Consider the following 25,419-nt stretch of genomic DNA (forward strand, 5'->3'; position numbering starts at 1 on the left):
TCCAAACAATACTTTCTGAATTGTGAATGTAAAATTACTTAACACCATATAGATAACCCTTAATTTGTTTATCAATTTTTTTAAAAAAAATACAACTCCTTACACAATAAAAAAAAATAGTCAATATCTGCAAATTGACACATTGGCTAATTAATAAATGAAAAGAAAATTGTTGTTTTATGAACTTATATTCAAATTTCTTTGAAGTCATTCTTAGCATCTCCCTGAGCTAGATTCCTTGGTCCCCAAGGTTAATTAATTAGTTGTAATGTATAATAAGTATAGTCTATTCAGCAATAGTAACCCTTTGAACCGTGTCTTAATTTATTGGTCTCTTTAGCACCATCCCTTTCACATCCTAGTTATTTCATAAAATTAGCCAAGGGTGTGCCATATCTTTTCTATAGAAAAAATACTTCTATTTTACAGTCCATTTTAATAAAATAATAATAAATATTTATATTTTATATTAAAATAATATAAAAAGAAATATGATTAAAATAATAATATATTGAGTTGTAAAGGAGAATATTTTTTTTTGAATGGTACGAACATAGCATCCCTCTTTTCTATATTGCTACAAAAGAAAAGCAATACAGTTTTCAATTAATTTAAATTTTGAATAATGAATAAAATTGTTTTGTGGAAAGATAAATATTTTTTTTATCACATGAAAAAAAATTATTAAAAAAAATAAAAAAAAATGAAAGAATTAGACCAAAACCCATATATGATAACAAAAACGATATATAGGTAAACTATACTTACTCATCAAGAATTCTGATAATAGACTAGATCAAAGCCTACACTACAATAAAATCATGAAATAGAAACCAATTTTTAGAGACCAAAATAATTAGTTGTAATAGTAACTAAATTAGAGACCATTTTAGAAACTAAAAAAAAATTGGTTTATAAATTAGTTTCTATTATTGTTAAATAGTTTCTAAATTGGTATTTAATTAGCAACCAAGGTTTTCGAAACCAAATTTAACAACTAAATAATTGATAGTTAAAACCTTGGCTACTAATTAGATACCAATTTAGAAACTATTTAACAATAATAGAAACTAATTTAGAAACCAAATTGTTTTTTAGTTTCTAAAATGGTCTTTAATTTAGTTACTATTTCAAGTAATTATTTTGGTATCTAAAAATTGGTTTCTATTTCATGATTTTCTTATAGTGCTATTATATAAATAAAATGGTTCTTTATGAATAAATCATAAATTAGTCAACTTTTAAACACATGCATTTTCTTTCCACAAAATATGAGTAATCTTAAATCTGATTTTTCGAATATTAATTAAGAAAAGATTTCATCTATTACAAAAATATTTGTTTTCAAACATAAATAAATATCTTTTTCAAACATAATGGTTTTGCCAAGCATGAGATATTTCGGAGCATCTTCCTTAGCACAGTCTTATTTCAATTCAACTCTGCCATGCATTCTTATAACCCAACGACGAAAAGTTGTCGTTGCTCCGGGCCACCTTTCCTGTTATACTGTCCTTGACTTTTAACAATGGTCAATCATCCAAAAACACTCAATTATATTTATCTTGCTTCAAACTAACATCATAATTCTATTCTGAAATTTCCTTTTTTCGGATCAAAAACTTTGTGCTAGATTTTTCTATGTAAGACCAGCTAATATCTTAAGCAATTACTTACATTACTGCTGCCATTAACAAACATTTATTTATTTTGTAGAGTCTCTAAAACCAAATTTCATCCTGGAAACTACTTTTCCTTATTCTTGAAATCTTAATTTTCTCATCTTAAAGTCCACCACACGAACTATTGTGTGATGAAAGTTCAACTGTGCGGGGCAATTTAGGCTATTATTGTAAGGTTAAAGAAAATTCCACGTCAAAGACTACGTATCCAAAGACGCAATACTTATTATTTAAAAAATTTCATCATTTATATTCTATAAATTAAACTTCTTTTTAGTTGATATGTAATTTTTAATGTTGAGTTATATATATTTTGAGTATGGGATTAAATAAGAAAGATATGTTTAGAAAGTAGGATTAAATATTTATAGATAGTCTACCAGTTAATATTAGATAACCTAATTAAGCTAAGTTTTGATATTATATTTGGAAGTGACTCTAAAATTAACTTCTTAGTTGATAATTTTCTTCAGCTATATATTGTAAATTTTGGATGTGGATGAATATACTGATTGAATATTAGAAATAATTAACTGAAATAGGGGAAAGTAGAAAACGTAGTCATGGGCTTTACTGTATGCAAATTCTTTCGTCTTCGAGTGACGCAGTGCAGCCTTGTGGTTTTACTACGTCGCATGTTGTGACCTAAAACAAACCACAAACAAGGCTGGGAATTTTGAACAGAGACCATGTCAATAAAAACTGGTCAATCATGGGTTTCCTTATTTAATTTTGACTCTTTCCCCTCTCCTTTGGTTTCATCATTATAAATACTTAGATAACGCATCTAAATAATAACTCCATACAACTATTTCCTCATCAACCACCCTACTTCCTAAACCCACAACCCAAATATCACCCACCAAACAAAAACAAACAAACTTCAAGAACCCTTCATGGCTTCCATACAAACCTCGTCTCTACTTTCTTATTCTTCCTTGTCTTCAAGGAAAATAATAAATGCTGCAATTCACGTCCCAAAACTCCCAAGAGTTGATGTTTCAGTGCCAAAGATACGTACTATAAAGAAGGCTGAGGAATTCAAACCCAGAGACAAAACCCCATTGTCAGAGAAGAATATGCAGCTACACGATGATATTGATGAACAGCAGAATTCTTCAAACTATCATGCCCTTGTCCAACTCTATGCAATCCTGGAAGCTGTGGCTGATAGGGTTGAAATGCACAATAACATTGGCCAGCAACGTGATAACTGGAACACGCTGCTTTTGAACTCCATCAACATGATTACACTCACTGCCACAACCATGGCTGGTGTTGCAGCCACGTGTGGTGCAGGTGCACCACTTTTGGCTTTGAAACTTTCTTCTGCGCTGTTGTTTTCAGCAGCCACTGGGATGCTCCTCGTCATGAACAAGATCCAGCCATCTCAACTCACGGAGGAACAGCGGAATGCTTCTAGATTGTTCAGGAATCTTCAGAGCGAAATCGAAACCACAATTGCACTTGGGAACCCTACCGAGGAAGATGTGAAGGGTGCAATGAAGAGGGTGTTGGCGCTTGACAAGGCTTTTCCACTTCCCTTGTTGGGAGCTATGCTTGAGAAATTCCCTCAGAAGTTTGAGCCTGCTGTGTGGTGGCCTTCCCAACTTCGCGAGGGAAAAGGAAAGTCGCAGAGAATGGGAAAAATGAATGGATGGAGTAGGGAATTAGAAATGGAAATGAGGGAGGTTGTTGAGGTGGTGAAGAGAAAAGACAGTGAGGACTATGAGAGGCTTGGGAACATGGCTTTGAAGATCAACAAGACCTTGGCCATTGCAGGTCCTTTACTCACAGGAATTGCAGCAGCAGGATCTGCACTTGTAGGCAATGATTCTTGGTTCTCATTAGTGCCTCTCATGGCTGGGTCATTGGCTGCAGTAGTTAACAGTTTTGAGCATGGAGGGCAAGTAGGCATGGTTTTTGAAATGTACAGAGCCTCTGGTGGGTTCTTCAAGATGCTGGAAACCTCTGTTGAATCAACTTTGCAAGAGGAAGATTTGGAGAGAAGAGAAAACGGGGAGCTGTTTGAAATGAAGATGGCTTTGAAGTTGGGAAGAAGCGTGTCACAACTGAGGGAACTTGCTTCTAAATCAGCTTCCTATCGCATGGAAGGAGTGTTTGAAATAGACGAATTTGCCAGCAAACTATTCTGAGAGCAAACATTTGTTGAATACTTGTTCTTTCATTCTTTTTGTGCAGTTACCTGATGTAGAAAAGGAGCTTAATTAATTACACTAGTTTATGAGAACCAGAATCGCAGTGTTTTTGGTCTTACGTTTCAGAATTTGTTCTTAAAACATTTGCATTTTAGATATAATTGTTTGATACAGATATACAATTTTTTATAATTCTTTTTTAGTATAATTGTGACTACAAGTATAAACATTTTTACGTCATTCAATAAAAAAATCTTGAAATATTTTTAAAAATAATCAGAACAAGATTTAATAAGTGTATCATATAGTATTCATATAAAAAATAATACGTCACATTTAAATGTAGAATTGAAAAGAATTTAAAACATTAATATTAAAAACACATAAAAATTAGAGAAATATTTTTACTAACTAGCTTTTCTATAAAATCTCTAAAATAATTAAGTACTCTCTAATAATATAGGAGAATATACATTTTTTTTCTATAAAATAGGAGACATGACATTTATATGCTTTCTGGCTCTCAATACGTTTTAATAATATATATATATATATATATATATATATGTATGTATAATATTTTTTTAATTTAAGTATATTCGTGAGATCTTATATATATTAAGCTATAATGTTTTAATGTTTTTTTTATAGAAAAAGTTTCAATGATATACATATAATAATACTTTTTTAAATATAATTGAGGAATTAATATTTTAATTATAAACAAAATTAATCAATAAAGTAGAAGTTATTTAGTTTTTTATTAAATAAATTTATGTGAGTTACGGTAGTTAGAAGGAGAGATGACGAGTTTAGAGACACTTATATAAAAAAATATTGTGAGAACACTTGAATTCTTTGAAGTTAAGATAAAATATCTATGTTTTAGGTAAATAAAACTGAAGATGCCATGCTATTAATAATTGTTATGGATGATAACATGGGTTGAGTCCGGCGGGCTGACCACCATCATTTAGGGGCATGCTAGTTTTTTTAATGCAATGGTTTTTTTTCAATTTTTTCATTATTATTTTTTATATATTTTTATTTATTTCTGATTATTAATTATAATTATTATATATGTTATCATAATTATTGACTCAAACCTAAGTTCCTTCCGTTACTAAAGAAGTTTTAACCACTACACCAGATAAATTCTTTTGTCATATTATGATTTTTATTATACTTATCTTTATTACTAATATCATTTATATCATTAAAATTATTAATATTAATATTATTACAATTATTAAAAATATTTAATCCAAATCCATATGTAAAAATTCATATGTAATGCTCACTTTACGATCCAAATCCGTATGTAACGCTGACTTTACATACGGATCTAAATCCGTATGTAAAAATTGTATGTAATGCTGACTTTACATACAAATCTAAATCCATATGTAAAAATCCGTATATATATAATGCTTATGATACACTTAATTTTAAAGCTCTCTCAATCATACGAAACCTATTGGTACACTTAATTTTAAAGCTCTTAAATTTTCAATGTATTATTAATAACATAACTCCTTTCAAATTATATTTTTTAAGAATTTGAAATCTTAACAGCATTCAAAAAATTATAATCAAAAGAGAAAACTATTCTTTAAAAATTTATTTCTATTTATAACTATATTATTTGGTGAAATAAATTTTGTGTACATTTTTATTTTTGAATTGTATCAGATAAACTCCTAAGTGAGTTTGATTATCCTTAAAATGATTCATATTTATTAATTTTTTATTGTTGATAAAAAAAACAAAACATAAACTCCTCATGTGAATAGAAATAAATAAAATATGAGTAATTTTTTAATTGAAATGCATTTTTAAATTTATACCGAATTTTATCTAGAAAGGCATTTTGAAATATATATATATATATATTACAAAACAGTTTAATTAATTTGAATTATATATTTAAATAATAATATTGACATTTTTGCTTCTCTGATACCCGCACAGCTTTTTAAAATACGGTCAAAAGTTCGAACTAATTTTAATTTTAACACTTATTTAAACTATACAATTCATATCCAATCTTGTTTGTTGTTGTTGAAAACTACTGCTCTCAAACCTTTTTCCCAAACAAAGAGATACTCTATCCTTTGTCAAAGTCGCAGGTATAACTTGGGAAATGATATTTGTCGACATCTACTATTCTACCCATTGTTCTAATCTATCCACAATAACCCCTCAAAACCTGGAAAAAGGGATAAAGCTTTAGGAACGGCAAAACAAATCATATAAAACTAAAAACAGCTAAGCACATTCATATATTATCGTGTTCAAATCTAAGACTTAAACAATAAAGTGACAAAATAATAATAAACTAAAAAACAAGTTCATAAATGCGGTATGACAATAACTTAAAGTGCTTCTGCTATTTATGCTAATATTAGTATAAGTGATCTGTTATATTGGGTGTTGTGATTAGGTTGAGTTTGAATCCTGGCATCTAGCAATAGAATAACTTTTCGTGCATGTAGTAAATTTGGAATCCAATATCAAAACTATTTTTTTTTTTTTGTGTGATGTAAGATTGCAAAGTTTTTGTTTGAAAAACATGACCTCTTCTCTTATACAAGGCTAGAATATTTCTTTAATATAAATACTAAGATTATTATAAAAATTTATTGTACCCCCTAACAATAAGTTTTTTTTTATCAATAAAAAATAAATAAATAATATATTTTAAAGATACTTTAACCCTTATAAAAAATACAAAAAAATATTTTCTTACAAATTAATGCCCTTAACGACTTTATAAAACTTGTTAACCTTAATATCATCTATCATTATAATATCATTTTTCTATGTGATATTTTATATATAATTTCGTATATTTTAAACAAATATAGTAAAACTATTTGTATTTAAGATAATTTTTATTATTGATAAAAATTTATAAATTAGTTTTTATATTGGTAATTAATTAGATTAATGATTAAATTAAAATTTAAAGTAATAAGTAACTAAAATATTAAGAACTAATATTATATATTAATTTAAAAATTAATTTATAATTTTATTAATAATAATAACTAATTTATCTAATAATAATTTTTTAATTTATATTTTTAATATTAATTCTAATTTAATAACGTTTTTGTAATATTTTATTGTTAACATAATAGAAAACTTTCTCCCATTCCTGTCAGAATATGAGATTTTTCTATTAATAAATATAAATAAAGGATTCAGGTAAATATATACAAACAGAAGTTGACCATAAGAATTCCTCCCAAAAAAACTATTGTTCACTCATTTTACACATATCATCATCCCCTCAATCATATCCCATACAAAAATATTTAGTTGATCACAAGTACCATCTTTTGTGAAATGAAAATTAATGTTAAATAAAATTAGAGTAAACACTTATTCTCATTTTTTAAAAACATAGGAGGTGAAAAATAAGTCCTGAATTATTATTTTTGTAACATTTAGGCTTTTAAGGTTTTCTGCGGTTAGGCATGTTAGTCCTTGTGTAGGATTTGTTAAAAAAATTGCTGGTCAAATTTAAAGTTGACCGGTAAGTGCAAATGTGTCATTTTTATTTTCCATTTTTGTAATTTTCTTTTAGTTTTGCTGAGATTGCACTTTTTGTATATCATATACTAATGCAAAGTATTTTCAGACTTTAACCCCCAAAATTGAACAAAAAAATCTAAACTTGTATTTTCATATTTCTTATTTGAAGAATTTTATCAAAAAAACTCAACTCATATATTGAATTCAACCATAATGTGCTGGACAACTAGTACGATCGCTGTGTTGATTACTTGCGTCATCTCATTCAAAATTATAATTTTTTTATAATCACATTACAACTCTTAATATTATTATTTTAATATTTTTTATATCATTTATTATACATATTTATATCTAAATCAACCGCATAAAAAAAATTGTATAATCTCTCCTAAACTTGTCAAATCTCATAGTTATCAAACTATATTTTTTCTTTAAAATTTTCTTCCATCAACAATTTCTCCCTTTTTGGCTAGTTAGAGTTATTTTTGTTAGGGCGACAATTTTAAATTTATTTTTGGTATTTATGCGTCATTTTAACTTTTATTATTTTGAAATTTTTGTCATTTTTTTCTTTTGATTTCAATTTGGCATTTTTTTCAACTGGGAGGGTTTGTGAGCATGAAATATTTAATGTTTTTATGTCAATTAATTACAACTGTTTTTTGGTCAATCATAATAATTTTTAACCTTTCCTAAAATTGACAGCTTAACAGAAAGGCTAAATTAAACACACAAAAAAGATGAAATATATATAAAAAATATAACAAAGAGGTTAGAAGACTAAATAAAAAATTTTGAGAGTAAAAAAATGTTTCTTTAGCCTTTGAATGAATGAGTAGACAGCATGAACAATTGCTTGTGATTGTAACCCAGTACATGTTGGCACACAAGACCAAAACTGAGTACAAGTTGAGATCTGTTTGCAAAATCCTTAGATTCAATTATCCAATGTTAAATAATATTTTTACGTTTGAATTGACCTGAAATGCATTTTGAATTCAGAAGTCACCTTCAAGACCAGATTAACTTAATTATTAATCAATTCTATTGCAGCCAATTGATCATATTTCAAATATTTTTTCTTTCTGACCTAGATTAATTTCATTATTAAATTTGATTACAGCCAATAAAAAGACACTAGGGAAACAGTCCAAGGACTTACAATTTCAAAGGATGAAGAAATAAGTAAGCATTATTTTCTTGTATTAAGAACGAAGTAACAAATAATCTGACATGTCTATGATTCCACTTATTTTAAATAAATAAGATATATTTTGGATATTAAAATATACCAATAGTCGTCTATTAAAAAATTGTACTTAATTAACACAATGATAAAATTAAGTATATTTGTAACAAATAAAAATTAAATTACAATTTAACCGTTAATATTTTAATCAACAATTATAAACACATTTCATATTCTTTTAATCCTAATTATAAATTTTTTCCAACAAAATAAATGAATGTCATGCTCCTTTTTCTTTTCATTATTTTTAGAAGAATGCTATAAATAGTACATCCGGCACTATCTTTCTATTTTTTTTATTGGATGGAATTTTATTAAAGATAAGTAATTTGAATAGAGCTATTTTTTTAAAATTTAATAACACTTTTTTTGTTTTATTAGATATAATCACTGAAAATAATTAATTTTATGCTGACTTGTTAATAAGGAAAAAAATTCACGAAAATTGGGTGTCAAAACCATACAGGTGAAGAATTTGTCTGATTTACTTTTCAAGACGAAATTAAGAATAAATTTGCAGCGATTTGACCTTTGTGATATATTTTATTTATTTATTTGTGGGAGAGGAGATGTCAAAATCATCCTCTTTATTCTTTATTCAAACTCCACAATTGATAAGTTATTTAATAGACCAGGTAAAAAGGAATGAGTATTTGTTAAAATTCTTAGGATGACGATATATTGCACTATTGAAATGTAAGATACGAGAAAAAAATTGAGACATACCAACTATATTCAAAATATGAAGAAAATATAATTTTTCTTTTTAAATGTACAATTAATTTTATTTTATTTTTAGTTTGAGATTTCACAATTTTGAAACAGCTTTTTTCTTATAGACAAAGAAAAGAATAAATTAACAGCTTTTGTAAATACTTATTAATTATGTTTTTTTTTATAAAAGCTTTTATATTATGAATACTATATTAACTACTTCATTCTTATTTTTTTATAAATATACAAATTATTTTTTAATAATCATACTGTCTCTAAAAGTGAATTGTCGAGTGATTGGTAGATATTGTTTATATTTTCTTGATAAATTCACTTATAAGAATAATATGGCCATTAAAAAAATGACTTCTGTATTTATAAAGAAAAGAAAAATGAAGGGTAAAGTAGTAAATATAAAGTAAGTGTAAAAGATTAGTGATATCAAAATATCATGATTTTTCTAATAAAGGAACGTTATTTCTATCTTTTAAACTAACATTACTAACAATAAATTATTAAATATAAATTAATTTTAGAAAAAATAATTATTATTATATTAATTAAATTAGATATTATTTTAGAGATTATAAAAATTATTGATATTTAAAGTAATATTTATTATTAATAAATAGTTTCTAAATCCGTATCTAATTAGTTATCAAGATACTAATTTTAGAATATAAATAATTGATAGTTAAAACCTAGTTAATTAGATACCAATTTAGAAACTATTTGTCAATAATAAAAACTACTTTAAATACCAATAATTTCTTTTATATAGTATTTAATCTAATCAATATAGTACCTAATTATTTTTTTAGAATTAAATTTTATTTAATGATTTTTTTAATGTAAAAATGGTCATTTTAAGCGAAATATAATTTACATTGGTGCATAGATTCGTTGGTTTGTGTGAGGATGATCTCATGATGTATTGTATGATTGTTTACCCCAAGTGTCTTTGGGTTAACTAGGAGAGTTCTGTATAGACAAACATGTGAGTAAGTATTACAGTAAATGAAGATGAATATTCCTTGTCTGATGTGATGCTTTAATGTAGCGTAAGTAATCGCACGTAATCGTAATGAAGAAAGAGAGGTTTTGATGAACCTAATTGTAGAGAAAAATAAATATAAAAGAAACTTTTATTCACTTGTATATTAAAGAGAGTAAAATACATGGTGTATATATAAGAAAAAGATTAAGACATAGCTGAAACAGAAAAAGGAGAGTTGGGTCAAACAAACAAAGCCCAATAATTTAAAATAGAAAATTAAATATATTAACACCCCCTCAAGCTGGGGAGTAGATATTTGTCAGGCCCAGCTTGGATTTGAGAGTAGAGAATTGTGCGGAAGCAAGGGGCTTGGTGAATATGTCAGCAACTTGCATTGCAGAAGTAATGGGTAGTAGTTTGAGGAGACCAGAGTTAAGTTTTTCACGAACTAGGTGGCAATCAATTTCGATATGCTTGGTTCGTTCATGAAAAACTTGATTGGAAGCTATTTGAAGGGCAAATTTGTTGTCACAGTACAGGGTTGCAGGCTTGGAGAGGGGAAGATGTAAATCCTGAAGGAGGTAAGACAACCATTGTAACTCACATGTGGTGGTGGCAAGGGCTCTATACTCAGCTTCAGAGGAGCTGCGGGAGATAGTTGACTGCTTCTTTGATTTCCATGATATTAGGGAGTCTCCTAAGTAGATGGAATATCCAGTGACAGATTTGCGTGTGGTAGGACATGTTGCCCAGTCAGAGTCACTAAAACCACAAAGGTGAAGTGAACTAGTGTGAGAAAAATATAGTCCTTCACCAGGGGTGCCCTTGAGGTAACGCAAAAGACGTGAGACAGCTTGTTGATGATGAGTTGTGGGTGCAGATATGAATTGGCTTAAATTGTGGACAGCGAAGGCGATGTCTGGTCGCGTGTTGGTTAAGTAAATTAGACGTCCAAGGAGTCTTCTGTATTGAGAAGTGGCATCAGCATCGAGAGGTGAGCCTTGGTCGGGAGAGAGACGGGAGGTGTGAGTCATAGGAGTGGCCACAGGTGCAGAGTCAAGCATGCCAGTTTCTTGAAGGAGATCAAGAGTATACTTGCGTTGACTTAAATGAAGACCAGTACTGTTGCGAGCAATTTCCAGTCCCAAAAAGTAAGTGAGATTACCTAAATTTTTTATCTTGAAGTGATGGTGAAGGGATGCAGTAATTGTATTGATTTCCTCCGTGTCATCACCAGTTAAGAGCAAGTCATCAACATAAACAAGAATAACAGTGAGTTTATCATTATTATATTTAAGAAAAAGAGAGTGATCAGCAACAGAAATAGAGTAATTATTTGATAAAAGAAAAGTAGAAAGTTTGGCGTACCATTGGCGACCAGCTTGACGAAGGCCATACAAAGACCGTTGAAAGGAGAAGGAAGAGAGAGGCCAGGTGGGGCGGTCATGTATATCTCTTCATGGAGATCACCATGAAGAAATGCATTATTGACATCAAGTTGTTTTAAAATCCAATTTTTGGTAGTGGCAATAGCAAGCAGAAGGTGGAGGGTAGTGAGTTTAGCAACAGGTGCAAAAGTGTCTAAGAAATCAAGTCCTTCAAGTTGGGTAAATCCTTTGGCAACAACTCTAGCTTTGTGGTGCTCAACAGTGCCATCAGAATGGTATTTGATTTTATATACCCATTTACAACCAATAGTTTTCTTTCCTGGAGGGAGAGGGGTAAGTTGCCAAGTATTGTTAGCAGCAAGAGCTTGAAGCTCATCTTGCATGGCAGATTGCCAAGAAGCATGTTTGGAGGCTTCGTTATATGTCCGAGGTTCAGGATGAGAATTGATAGAGGAAATAACATTTCTAAAATTGGAAGATAAGGAATTGTAAGACAAGTAATTATGAATAGGATATCTACTACTTACAGTGTTGGTTGCAGTGTGGAAATCTACAAGATAGGCAGGTTGTCGGTGAGGACGAGCTGATCTTCTTAGAAATTGGGGTGAGATGCTTCCTGGAGATGCAGGCGGTGATAATTCTGATGGAGGTGCAATGTTGGATGCAGGAGTAGAGGCACTATTTGTTGGAAGATCATAGGATAATGAGGCTGGTGGAGGAACAGTATTGGGTGCAGGAGTAGAGGCACATGGCTCGACAGGAGGTGTAGTATCAGAAAAAAAATCAAAAGCAGAATTATATGCATTAGAAATAGGGAGAGATAAAGTGTTAGGGTCCTTAGGCAAGCCACTGTCCAATTTATATGGAAAGTGGTTTTCATGAAAGATTACATGTCTTGATATCTCTATGCTATGAAACTTTAAATTTAAGATAATATAACCTTTTGTATTTTGCGGGAAGCCAAGAAAAATACCTTTGATAGATCTATCATCTAATTTTTTCCTATGTGCAGTAATGGTACTAGCATAACAGAGACAACCAAACACTTTTAGAAAGGAAATGTCATATGGTTTTCCAAACAACTTTTCATCAGGAGTGATGTTATCAAGTAATGGAGTAGGAATAGCATTTATTAAGAAAACAACATGATTTACAGCAAATTCCCAAAAAATAGGAGGAAGATTTGCTTGAAAAAGTAAAGCCCGGGTTACATTTAGTATGTGTTGATGTTTACATTCTACAATGCCATTTTGTTGTGGTGTTTCAACACAAGATTTTTGATGTATAATTCCCTTTGAAGCATAAAAATTTGACATAGCAAACTCAACACCATTGTCAGTACGAATCGTTTTGATATTAGTTTTGAAATGATTTTGAACGAAAACAGTGAAGTTAATGATGTGCTAACGCACTTCAGATTTGTTATGCAGCAGAATAACCCAAGTATAACGCGAGTAATCATCAACAATAGTCAAGAAATAACGAAAACCTTGCATAGAAATTATGGAACATGGTCCCCAAATATCAAAGTGTACAAGATCAAAAATAGCAGAGGTAACAGTATTACTTAAAGTGAAAGGAAGTTTTCTCTGTTTTGCACGACTACAAGTGTCACATACATGATGAGTATCAATAGTAATAAAAGAGTATTGTTTGCTTAAGACATGTAATCTTTCATGTGAAGGGTGTCCTAGTCTATAATGCCATAGTGTTTTGTCTGTGATATTACAATTAATAAAAGGAGCAAAACAATGCGGTTTAGATTGACTAGAAGCAGGCAAGGTAGTGAGAAGGTACAAGCCAGCGGTGGCTTTAACTGTACCAATCCTCTCTTGAGTGAGATTGTCTTGTATAATGCAGTGGGTTGAAGTGAAAGTTAAAGTGCATTTAAGTTGGTGTATGAGTTTAGAAATAGAGATTAAGTTTAATTGAAAATGAGGCACGTATAACACATCAGACAAATAAAACTGATCAGAAAAACGTACTAAACCAGAATATGTGGCATAAACAGTTTGGCCATTTGGAAGACTAATTAAGACAGGTTTAATTTTAGTATAAGTAGTAAAAACGTTCAAATTATGACAAACATGATCAGTGGCACCAGAATCAATAATCCAAGATTCTTTTATAGAAGATAGTGAAGAGAGAAACTTACCTGTTGAAGAATGCTCAATATTGGGGATTTCATCCGTAGAAATGTTGCCGACTTGATTAATTTGAGTGTGAAAGGCAGGATTCTCAAGGTTTTGCTGACGCAAAATGTTGGTAAGGAATTGGCACTGTTGTGATGTAAGTTGAATCCCCATTACATCCTGTTCTTTAGGAAAAAGCTCAGAAAAAGTGTCAGTAGTAATCATATTATTGGCTTGGGATGTCCAATTGGTGAATTTGTAGCCAGGAGGGAACCCATGCTTTTTATAACAGGTGTCAACAGTGTGGCCAAGACGATTACAAAAAGTGCAGACTTTTCTAGTAAAAGAAAACTTTGAGGTTTTAATATTACCAGAAGGAAAACCCACTTTGTGAAAACAAACAGTCTCAGTATGACCATATTTACCACAAAAATTAAATATATTAACAGTAAGTCTAGTCACAAATAAAAAAGTCTAGTGAGAGAAGTTATGGTTTAGTTCATGTATAAGGATTTGATCATTCCTAAAGTGGTTCATATTTATTATTTTTTTTATTATCGATAATTTTTTTTTGATAATTTTCCTTTCTCAAATTTTATACTCAACTGCATCCTATAAAACTCTATAAATTATATTAAAAATTTCACTATTTTTCTTTAAATTTAAATAAATTTATCATGAATTCCTATATTTCATTCTAAAATCTTAAATAATTTTTTTAATAAAGTATTATATTTGATATAATATTTTTTACATTTTAATTCTTTAATATTCTCTGTTGGAAATTGAGAATTGAGAACTTTATAGTTGGAAGATGTAAAATAAAATATTATCTCTATTAGAAGAAATTTTATCAATCTCTCTAAAAAAAATGAATATTAATTTGTTTTTTTAGACAAACCCTTTGGGTTATTTGTTTGATGCTATTACAGCATGTTGCTTCCAATTCGGCAAAAGAAGCATATAGAACTAGTTTTAAATTTAATATTTCCAATATGTAAGAAAAAGCCTTTAGTCTCTCAAATAAAATTTGATGAGACAATTGTTTGATTTGGGAATGAATAAGAGATATTAACGACCCAACATCTTAATAAATTTAATATTCTCACTAGACAATCATGAAATAGAAATCAATTTTTAGATACCAAAATAATTAGTTGCAATAGTAATTAAATTATAGACCATTTTAGAAATTAAAAAAAAATGGTTTCTAAATTAGTTTCTATTATTGTTATATAATTTTTAAATTGGTATCTAATAAGCAACAAAGGTTTTAGAGACCAAATTTAGAAACTAAATAATTGGTTGTTAAAACCTTGGTTGCTAATTAGATATCAATTTAGAAATTATTTAACAATCATAGAAATTAATTTAAAAACCAAATTTCTTTTTAGTTCTCAGGTCTCTAATTTAGTTATTATTGCAACTAATTATTTTGGTCTCTAAAAATTGGTTTCTATTTTATGATTTTCTTGTAGTCTCACAATTCAATTGAGTTTGATTGGAACTGATTTTCATAAAGAAGTATGAATATGGGTACTTTTTTATTCTTTATCAAAGTTGAAATGATATTGTCACAACTATACATATAGTTTGTTAAGAAGTAAATTCAACAATATTGTGACTTGGTTCTTAAGAAAGAGAGATTTAAGAGAGTTGAATGAATCATTGAACTCTTTAATTTTTACATAGATTCAAAAGGAAGAAATGTAACCAAAGAATATGAGTATAACAAATTAATTGACTATAATTTAATAATGATTGAAGTTCTCACAACTCAAAGACTATTGAGTGTTGAAAGTATGAAAAACCTAAACATTACATTAATCAATGCAAGAATGTATCAGTGAATCAAGATGCTAAGATTTAGACGACTATTATCTCTTAGAATGATATTATATATTAATATATTCTTTATAAAATAAAATAAAATCTTGAGTGTTAGCTTGTGGATAGTCTTTGGATGTTATTTCATAGAGAAAATTCTTTAATAATTATGTTTGTCCCTGGTAATTTTGAAAAAATTTAGAATACAAGATAGAAAAAAACTTTATTCCAAATAGAACATTCATTCATTATGATAAAGATGTGTTTAAGTATCATCTTTGAAATAATGAAAACAAAATGATAATTTGAACTATTTTCAAAATTTCATAAAATTAACTTATATTTTTTTAATCAAGAACAAGTATTTACCAAGATGTGATGTAACTAAGAGAATTTCATGTTTACTATTAACCCTAGTTAGATCAATCAAACTCCTCAATCTAGCTTGAAGAAGATTATTGAAGTTTAAAGAAAAATAAAATAAAATATTATATTATATTATATCAAATAATACTATTGAACAAATATTAAAAAGTTAAAAAAAATAATAAAAAATATTATTTACTGTATTATTAATATCAGACAATAGATATATTTTATATTTTCAAATTAAATATAAAGGTTAATCTAATTATTTTTATTTCCTTTTCTCCATTGTAAAATCTATAATCCTGTAATCTATAGGTATATATTTACACAACACAAAACGATGTAAAGGGTATAAAAGGGAAGTTTATTCCGCGTTTTTGTGATTGTTAATTTCAATGTAAAACGAAAGTATACCGAACAACGTTAGCATGATGTTAAGACCTGGCGATTGGGTACAATATTTGAACAGGAAGTGGTCAACCTGACATAAGCAAATATGTGTTTGTGGACCCAATCAGCTCCTTAATTTTTTTTCTCCCCATCTACCACCTTCTCTTCTCTTCCACCTTATTATATATACACCTACCTAACCTTCACAATTTCTTCATTCAACACCTTTCACAAACTAAACACAAAATCTTCCAATCTCACCTATACAACATGTCTTCCTTACGGGTTTCCATACTAAACCCTTTACATTCTTCTTCTTCATCATCTTCTTCTTCTTCTTTGAAGAGAATCAATTGTTCTATCAATGTCCCTAAACTACCTGCTGGAGTCTCCTTTTCAGTTCCCAAAGTAGCATCATCTAGGAGAAGTATGGTTGAGGAATTTGGAAAATTCACAGTCACAGACAATTATAAATCCTCTTTTGCGGAAAAGAATGACACCAACAAAATACTGCACGATGGTGATCTATGTAACACTATAAATTCTGAGGCCATTATTCAACTCTACGCAATCTTGGAGGCTGTGGCTGACAGAATTGAAATGCATACCAACGTTGGAGAACAACGCAACAATTGGAACACCCTCTTGTTAAACTCCATCAACATGCTAACGCTCACGGCCTCAACCATGGCTGGTGTTGCAGGCGCGGGAAGTTGTGAAGGTGCACCACTTTTGGCTCTTAAACTATCATCTGCTCTTTTGTTTTCTGCAGCCACTGGGATGCTACTTGCTACCAACAAAATCCAACCCTCACAACTTGCCGAGGAACAAAGAAATGCTGCAAGACTTTTTAAGCAGCTTCAGGCACAGATCCAAACCACAATCGCTGTTGGAAATCCCAGTGAAAGTGACGTGAGGGGTGCTATGGAGAGGGTTTTGGCGTTGGACAAAGCTTATCCAATGCCTTTGTTAGGAGGAGCAATGCTTGAAAAGTTTCCTGAAAAGTTTGAAGCTGCTAGATGGTGGCCACAAAGTGGATTGAACATTAAGAAAGCACAGATGAAAATTAAGAAGAATAATGGATGGAATGTGGAGTTGGAAGAGGAAATGAGGGAGGTTATGGAAGTGGTGAAGAGAAAAGACATGGAAGACTATGAGAGGTTGGGGAACATTGCACTGAAGATAAACAAGGGTTTAGCTATTTCAGCACCTTTGCTCACTGGAATTGCAGCATTAGGGTCTGTGTTATCAGGAGACGGTTTCGTTCCTGTGGTGGCAGGGGCCTTGGCTACAGTGGTGAATGCTTTTGAGCATGGAGGGCAAGTTGGAATGGTGTATGAAATGTACAGAAACTGTGGTGGATTTTTCCAGCTCTTGGAAGAGACAATTGAAGCCACAATTGAAGAGAAAGACTTGGAGAAAAGAGAAAATGGGGAGCTGTTTGAATTGAAGATGGCCTTGCAATTGGGAAGAAGTGTATCAGAGCTGAGACAACTTGCTTCAAAATCTGCTTCATGTCGTATAGAAGAGAGGGAGATAGATGAATTCGCTAGCAAACTCTTCTAAGATGAAACATTTTTATTTTTATTTTTTTTGTTTAATTATTTACATACCATTCTCTTCATTTTTGAAATGTATATAGTGGATGTATATTATCTAACATGAAAAAGTGAGAGGTTATAGTTTGATGAAAGTGTAATTTTATTGTATAAGATTTGAGGTGTATGGAATGATGCTTAGTTCACATTACTTTTAATAGATTTGCATTCTCCATTACATTTGTAGGATATTAGATCAGAAAGCAGAAAAAGAAAGGAATTTATTATTAGAAATTAAAAGAAGGATGTAAAATAATTAAGAGTGGTTTACTAGGCGAGGCGTGGAATAATTTATTTGAACATATAGTAAATCATTGACTATTCTAGTTTTGAATTAAATATCAATAGAAACATACCGTTCCCAACAGAACCAACTTATTGAATTTGGAAATCGTCCTGTTGACAATTTCTTATTTCGATATATTATAAACGTTTTCTTGTCTCCTTTTATTGTCTCATTCTTCAATTTTGGAATATATATATATCTCGAAAACTATTTCATTTTGCAAATTATAGTGATAAGATATTTTCTCTGGTTAAAAAAAAAATAACAAAAGAAATATAATTTGGTTATAGTTTGCCGGAGGAGAAACTTGTGCACTCTCATTAAGACATTAACCCTTCCTCACTCAAAATAAAGCATAACAAAACATATTAGGGTTCATATCAGAAAATATATTTGAAATAGTTATGAAAATTCAGTTATTTTAATAATTAATTATATTATAATTTATTATTGTTTGAATCAATTGCAATTACAATTAATTTTATTTGAATAAGTGTGTCAAAGAGTGATTTTAAATTAGTCAGTTTCCTTTAAATATAAGAAAAATACAAAAAAAATAAAAATGGTATGCATCTCAAGCTTCAAGAGAGAAAAAGTTATTTCTAAATTTGAGGATAATTTGAGAAATAACTGTTGAAAAATAATCATAATCTATAAATGTCAAAATACATAAAATCAACTTATTAAAAAAAATAATTCTGCAAATGTAAGCAAATTGTCGAATACTATTAAATTATTAATAATTCTCAATTAAATGTTTTCCCCACAAAAAATCTGAATTAATGACTTAAGCTATTCCAAACGTGTTTCAAAAAAGGATTACCAAATTAAGTTATAGTCCTAAAATTATAACTAATTGAAATCTCTAAAACGAAGCATATATAGTATAAAAAAAAGTGATTTCGTAGGATCTACATTGAAACAGTAAATTAAAACTCAAATATGCTGAGTAATTTTGATGACTTCCGTATAAAATACCTTGCTGGTTAATAAATATGTGTTACCTGCATATCCATATTTTCATCCTCAAGAGCTGGCGATTTTTCCAAAATAAATTAATTGAAACCTTCGTTAAGAAATTCTGAACGGACGTTGAACATTGCTTCTGTGAGATACAGTGTTAGGTGAACTTGTGAGTCTCCTATTTGCATCTTATATACATGTTGTTTATTTATTTTGCAATATCCTTGATGTGCATAGATTTCATTTTAATTTTTAATCAAAATATATTAAGTTGACTATAAAGAAAATAAATAAATAAATAATAACATTTAAAAGTAAAATAAGACGTCACTCTGTCGTCATTGATTTTAATATGTGAAAGCATACGTAGACGATAACTTATTTGCCATGGGCAGTTTAAATTTTAAAATAACATTATTGGCATGATATTTTTTCATAAAAAAATAAAATAAAATTACACACTCACTTTTTCCTCCACATTTTGTCTCAGTTTTTTGGTTCTCTCGTGTGTATAAACTTGTCAAACTTTGTTGTCCAATTTAAGAGAGGCTACCAAACTCAAACTTAGATGTGGTTGACACTTTTATCGTCAGGTGTGGCATAAAATATACTAGCCTCGAAGAACAAACAAGTTGTTTTATAATAAGATCTTGCGAACCACGAAGTTCAACTCTCGATTTCATTGCAAAACAACTACTACATCGCAATGGAGACCGAGGCATTCCGAGTAGGAGACCCTTTAGTTTGAACGAAGATGGAAACAAAATCACAGCAAAAAGTCAAAGCCCATATCATCCGGTCAACATTTTCCATGTCTGACCCTCTCTTTTCATCCTCCTATTCACACATAAACTCCTCTATATATACAACTCTTCGCCACCAACACCAACAACATCAACTCAAATCAAATCCACAACATCAGATCTAAAGCACTATGACTTCCTTACAAATTTCATCTTTGCTTTCTAACTCCTTTTGTTCAACATCACCATCACCGTCAACAGTTAAATCCTCTCTCCACCTCCCAAAAACACTTTCTATTCCTCTTTCTGTGCCACCAAACCCAAAACCAAGTCGAAAACTGTTTGAAGAGCTAAACGGTTTCTCCCACGCAATCCCAATACTCCAAGACAATTCAGGCAACAACTCCACCACCACCTCCACAACCTCAAAAGCCACCATTATTAAACTCTACGCAATTCTCGAAGCCGTGGCCGACAGAGTGGAGATGCATCACAACATTGGTGACCAACGTGACAACTGGAACACACTTCTCTTGAACTCCGTCAACATGCTCACACTCACCGCCTCCGCCATGGTCGGCCTTGCTGCCTCCATCGGCGGCGGCGGGGCGCCGCTGTTGGCTCTCAAAATATCCTCCACGCTCTTGTTCTCCGCCTCCACGGGGATGTTGGTGGTCATGAACAAAATACAGCCCTCACAGCTTGCCGAGGAGCAAAGAAATGCTACGAGGTTGTTCAAGCAGCTCCAGTCCCACATCGAAACCACGATAGCCATTGGAAACCCTACCGAGGAAGACGTGAAGGACGCGATGGAGAGAGTTTTGGCCCTAGACAAAGCGTACCCACTTCCTTTGTTAGGAGCCATGCTTGAAAAATTCCCTAAGAAGTTTGAGCCAGCAGTGTGGTGGCCTTCAACGCCAAAAGGAATCAACAGCTCAAAATACCAGGAAGCAAAACAACAAGGGAAGAATAATGGGTGGAATAAGGGGTTGGAAATGGAGCTTAGGAATGTTTTGGAAGTGGTGAAAGAGAAGGACATGAAGGACTATGAGAGGTTAGGAAACTTGGTGTTGAAGATCAACAAGAGTTTGGCCATTGCAGGGCCTTTACTCACTGGCATTGCCGCTGTGGGATCAGCATGTGTGAGGGAAGGTTCATCATGGCCAGCTATAGTAGCAGTTATCGGAGGGGCATTAGCAACAACTGTTAATGCTTTGGAGCATGGAGGTCAAGTGGGGATGGTGTCTGAAATGTATAGAAACTGTGGTGGATTTTTCAAACAGTTGGAGAACTCGATAGAAGACACGATGGAGAAAGATGAGGATCAAAGGGAGAATGGGGAGTTGTTTGAAATGAAGTTGGCTTTGAAATTGGGAAGGAGTTTGTCCCAACTCAGAGATCTTGCAAGAAAATCTGCTTATTCTCGGGTAGAGGGAACAACAATCGATGAATTCGCTAGCAAACTCTTCTGACTTTTTTCTTGTAATATAATTACCTAACAATTAATCCATTCTTTGATTCAATTTTATTTGGTTTTTTCTTCTAGTTTAGTTTTTTTTTATCAAACTTGTAGTATATTTCTTGCTGCTTTTGCGGACACGCGTGCAAAGAAATTATTAATCTGCTCTGACTCACCATTATAAAGAGAGAAAAAATGTGTGGCAATTTTCTCGGGGTGCTGATATAACTGTAAAATCATATACTTCACATTATTATTATATTATTATAAACTTATATTATTATAACAGTGTGAAATGTGTGTATTTTACTGATTACTGTTTGAAAGAAACTTTTCTCATTTTCTGGTCACGTTATTACAACTCCCTTGTCATCTTTTACCTAATCTGGCAACTACCGTGTGTAGACTTGTCAGTTTACTAGTGGGACACTACCATAAATGCAGAATTAGAACTTCAAATTTCTGAGTATTTTAAAGAAAGAATGTGACAGATGAAAATACACATGTAATAGTCAAAGTGGTACGGTAATATAGTCAAAGTGGTGTATGCAAAATGTGCAATTTATTTCTCATTATGCTTTGGTTTCACTAATAAGCAAAAGAAATTATAGCATTGTTGTAAGTTACTGCAAGATCTAACACCAAAAATAATTTAATGATATTACTTTTGAAAATTACACAAAAATTAATTGTTTAATTTTGAGAACTGAAAATACTTTTTGAAATATCAAAACATCTGGTATATACTATACCACCAAAACATCTTGAAAAGTTAAAACAGCGAACTTGCACATATCTATAAATATATATACATAATTTCTTCTTTTATAATAAATTCACTATAACAAATATTATTTTAGATAACAATAAAATTATGATCTAAAATTTATATATTAATTTTTTAGCCGTGATATAAGTGAATATCACTGTTTGTAATAAGTCTTTGTTTACAATCACAATTTTAAGTATTGACAAAAATTGCAATTTTTATTTTATTTTTTATTTTAAAGAGATTACTTAAAAGTTGAAGAAGGAAAGAATATGTATAGTTATTTATGTCTTTAAACCCAACATTACACAACTAAAGCGAAGATATCACTTTATACAATATATATATATATATATATATTTCAATGAAGGTGTTCAACCTACTTAATAAATTTTTTTTTTCTAGAATACTCTTGAAAATTAAAAGTACAAACTTAGTAAGAATAAGTTCATTATTCTTCAAGATTGTATTCATTGCGTTTAAGCTTAAAAAACATATACTAATTAATTCTAATTGAAATCAATAAATATATCAACTACCAAGATATAATTGTATAAATAAAAGTTTTTTAATTAATCAATAACATGCCTTAATTAGTATAATTTCATGTATGTGCTCAACATCAAGAATACCACATTGTCCAATCCATATCGCCAAACTTACTAACATGATTGACATTTAAATATGATTATCAGTGTTTATATCCTATCATCCAAGCAAAAAAAAAAAAAAAGACTTCAGGATGAAACCGTCCGTGACTTTTACAAGAACTTCATGCTCCTCCAACATTACAAAACAAAACATTTATCAAAGTCCAATAAACAATTTTATGTTATATGACTTAAGTTATCTTTATGTGTTTGGTCTTGATAATTTTTGGAATATTCAATATATGAAATAAATATTCGAGATAATTTAAATTCAATAGTATGCAATCTATTGACATTTTGTCCACATAACTTCTTTTCTAATCCATTCTTTCTCTTTTCTTGTCTTTAACAACCAAGAACATTATCAACTGGAAAACTAAATTAAGTTTCACTAGAATGAACTTGAAGGATGAGGTATCTTATTTATCTGTTTTAAGTGGTTATTTTTCAAGTGTCTCACATTTTTTTTAAAAAATTTGACAAGACCGTTGGCCATGACCATGCCTATTGAATTTGAAATGAAACTTAGTCCGCAATGATATTTGGCGAACTACAAAGGAAACACACATGTTATCACCTATAACATGGATTTATTAAGCCCAATGATCACGTAAGGGTGGATCGAATACAAAAACTTCAATAATTTTAAATGACCACCATATTTTATTATGGTACTTTGACAACTCCTACTTTCACATAACTTGTTTTCAAGGGAGACCCCACACCATTGTCAGTAGAGAAATTTTATGATCGCCTTTAGAGACATTTCCTTCTGCCTTTGCGAGTTATTACAAAGTACCATGACATAATGAACATGATTGTCCTTTTGTAAAGAATTTATGTTTTACATTTTTCTTTTTCTTACAACTCTTTCGGTATAGGTTTCTCTTTGGTGGAAACCAAAAGAAAGTTGTTTTATCCTTATTTATTAATTATATGCATTATATATATATATATATATATATATATATATATTCTTTTATGTTATTGGTGTTAAGCATTATAACCATGATAATCATGTTCATTCTTTATGGTGCTTTGTGATAACTCGCAAAGGTAGAAAGAGATGTCTCTGAGGAAGATCATAAAATTTCGTCACCAAAAATGGCATGGGGTCTCCCTTAAGAACAAGTTATGTGAAAGTAAGTGTCGCCAACGTACTATAATAAAATATGGTGATTGTCTTTAAAACCATTGAAGTTTCTAAATTCAAATCAACATAATCAATGAGTTAAATAAATCCATTTTAAAGGTGACAACATGGGAGTTAACAATATGGTTCAACTAAATTATTCAAAATCAATAGAAAAAACACGATCTACCTAGTAAAAGTTCTTGTCAAAATTTAGAAGAAAAATGTCACACTTAAAACAACTGAAAATCAACAAATAAGATATCTCATTCTTCAAATTTTTCATGATGAAAGTTACTTTTTTATTTGATAATGTTATTGGTGTTGTCATGCGTTTGTTAAAGGAAAAAAAAAAAAAAAGAGAGAGTTAAAGGAAAAATTATGTAAAAAAAAAAGTGGAATGTAAAAAAAAAAGTGTATATATATTTATAGATGTGTGCTCGCAGTGATGTTTGCAACTTTTGGTTGAGCAAATGTTATAATAAATAAGAGATTATGTTATAATAAATAAGAGATGTTTTAGTATTCCAAAAGTCTTTTCACTTTTCAACAATATTAAACAATTAATTTTTGTACAATTTTTAAAATAATAAAAATTTACAAATTTGAAATTGGAAGAGTGATTGAAATGTAAATAATCTATAAATTTTAAATATTTGCAATTGAAGATCATTAAATCATTTGGTACCAGATTTTATAAAATACTCTGCATATATTCAAATTTGCAAAGTGTTATAATTTATTTTTTTTCGAATATATTTTTACTATGAATTAGTAAAAACCAATGAAAACAAAATGAGAATAAACTTCACTAAAGTTATTGGAATATATAAAACCATATTTACAACAATTAAAAAGATTTTTATCTTTACATAGCCTACCAATGGCTTTACATAACTACAGAGAAAATATACTTTCAAAACTATTGAAATTATATAGATATAATGGATTTAGAAATAAATATATATAATATATAATAAAAAATAAATTTATAATTAAATATATATAAAAATATTATCAAAGAACTGAAATTATCAATATATCATTATCTTCAACCACAAGTTTTGTTATGACTACTGTGTGCGGCTGATACCTGACTTTAAGAATCAACAAGCATTCGGCAATTGGTGACGAGGAGAAGTGGGGTTCTATTGGGGGTATTGGAGAAGGGTTTTATATATAACTCTTCAAATTCTATAACAATATTCTAATTGTTACTAATACAAAACGTTACATAAATACTATCAAATAATTTTAATACACATTCAATTCGCATTAAATCTCCATTAAACGTTCATGTATTCAACAGTTTTCTAATTTATTCACCGTTATCCCCAAAGTTAGCGTCTGGTTACTGACTTACTGTTAC

The 25,419-nt window shown here is 29.9% G+C and overlaps 3 protein-coding genes across 3 annotated transcripts; all 3 read left to right on the top strand.

Annotated features, from left to right (window-relative positions):
• Nucleotides 1-2,496: 2,496 nt before the first annotated feature.
• Nucleotides 2,497-3,959, top strand: LOC137833153 (putative F-box protein At4g22030). The gene has a single exon (XM_068641515.2). It carries the CDS (start codon nt 2,579-2,581, stop codon nt 3,836-3,838), a length of 1,260 nt encoding a protein of 419 aa, XP_068497616.1. The 5' UTR covers nt 2,497-2,578; the 3' UTR covers nt 3,839-3,959.
• A 12,709-nt stretch (nt 3,960-16,668) lies between these two features.
• LOC137832216 (putative F-box protein At4g22030) lies at nt 16,669-18,203 on the top strand. The gene has a single exon (XM_068640259.1). The coding sequence runs from the start codon at nt 16,721-16,723 to the stop codon at nt 18,014-18,016; it is 1,296 nt and encodes a 431-aa protein (XP_068496360.1). The 5' UTR covers nt 16,669-16,720; the 3' UTR covers nt 18,017-18,203.
• A 1,866-nt stretch (nt 18,204-20,069) lies between these two features.
• Nucleotides 20,070-21,568, top strand: LOC137832218 (putative F-box protein At4g22030). Its single transcript, XM_068640261.2, has one exon. It carries the CDS (start codon nt 20,232-20,234, stop codon nt 21,510-21,512), a length of 1,281 nt encoding a protein of 426 aa, XP_068496362.1. The 5' UTR covers nt 20,070-20,231; the 3' UTR covers nt 21,513-21,568.
• The last annotated feature ends 3,851 nt before the right edge of the window (nt 21,569-25,419 follow it).

This window comes from Phaseolus vulgaris, chromosome 6 (genome assembly GCF_051622355.1).
Source record: "Phaseolus vulgaris cultivar YP4 chromosome 6, ASM5162235v1, whole genome shotgun sequence".
NCBI classification, from domain to species: domain Eukaryota; kingdom Viridiplantae; phylum Streptophyta; class Magnoliopsida; order Fabales; family Fabaceae; genus Phaseolus; species Phaseolus vulgaris.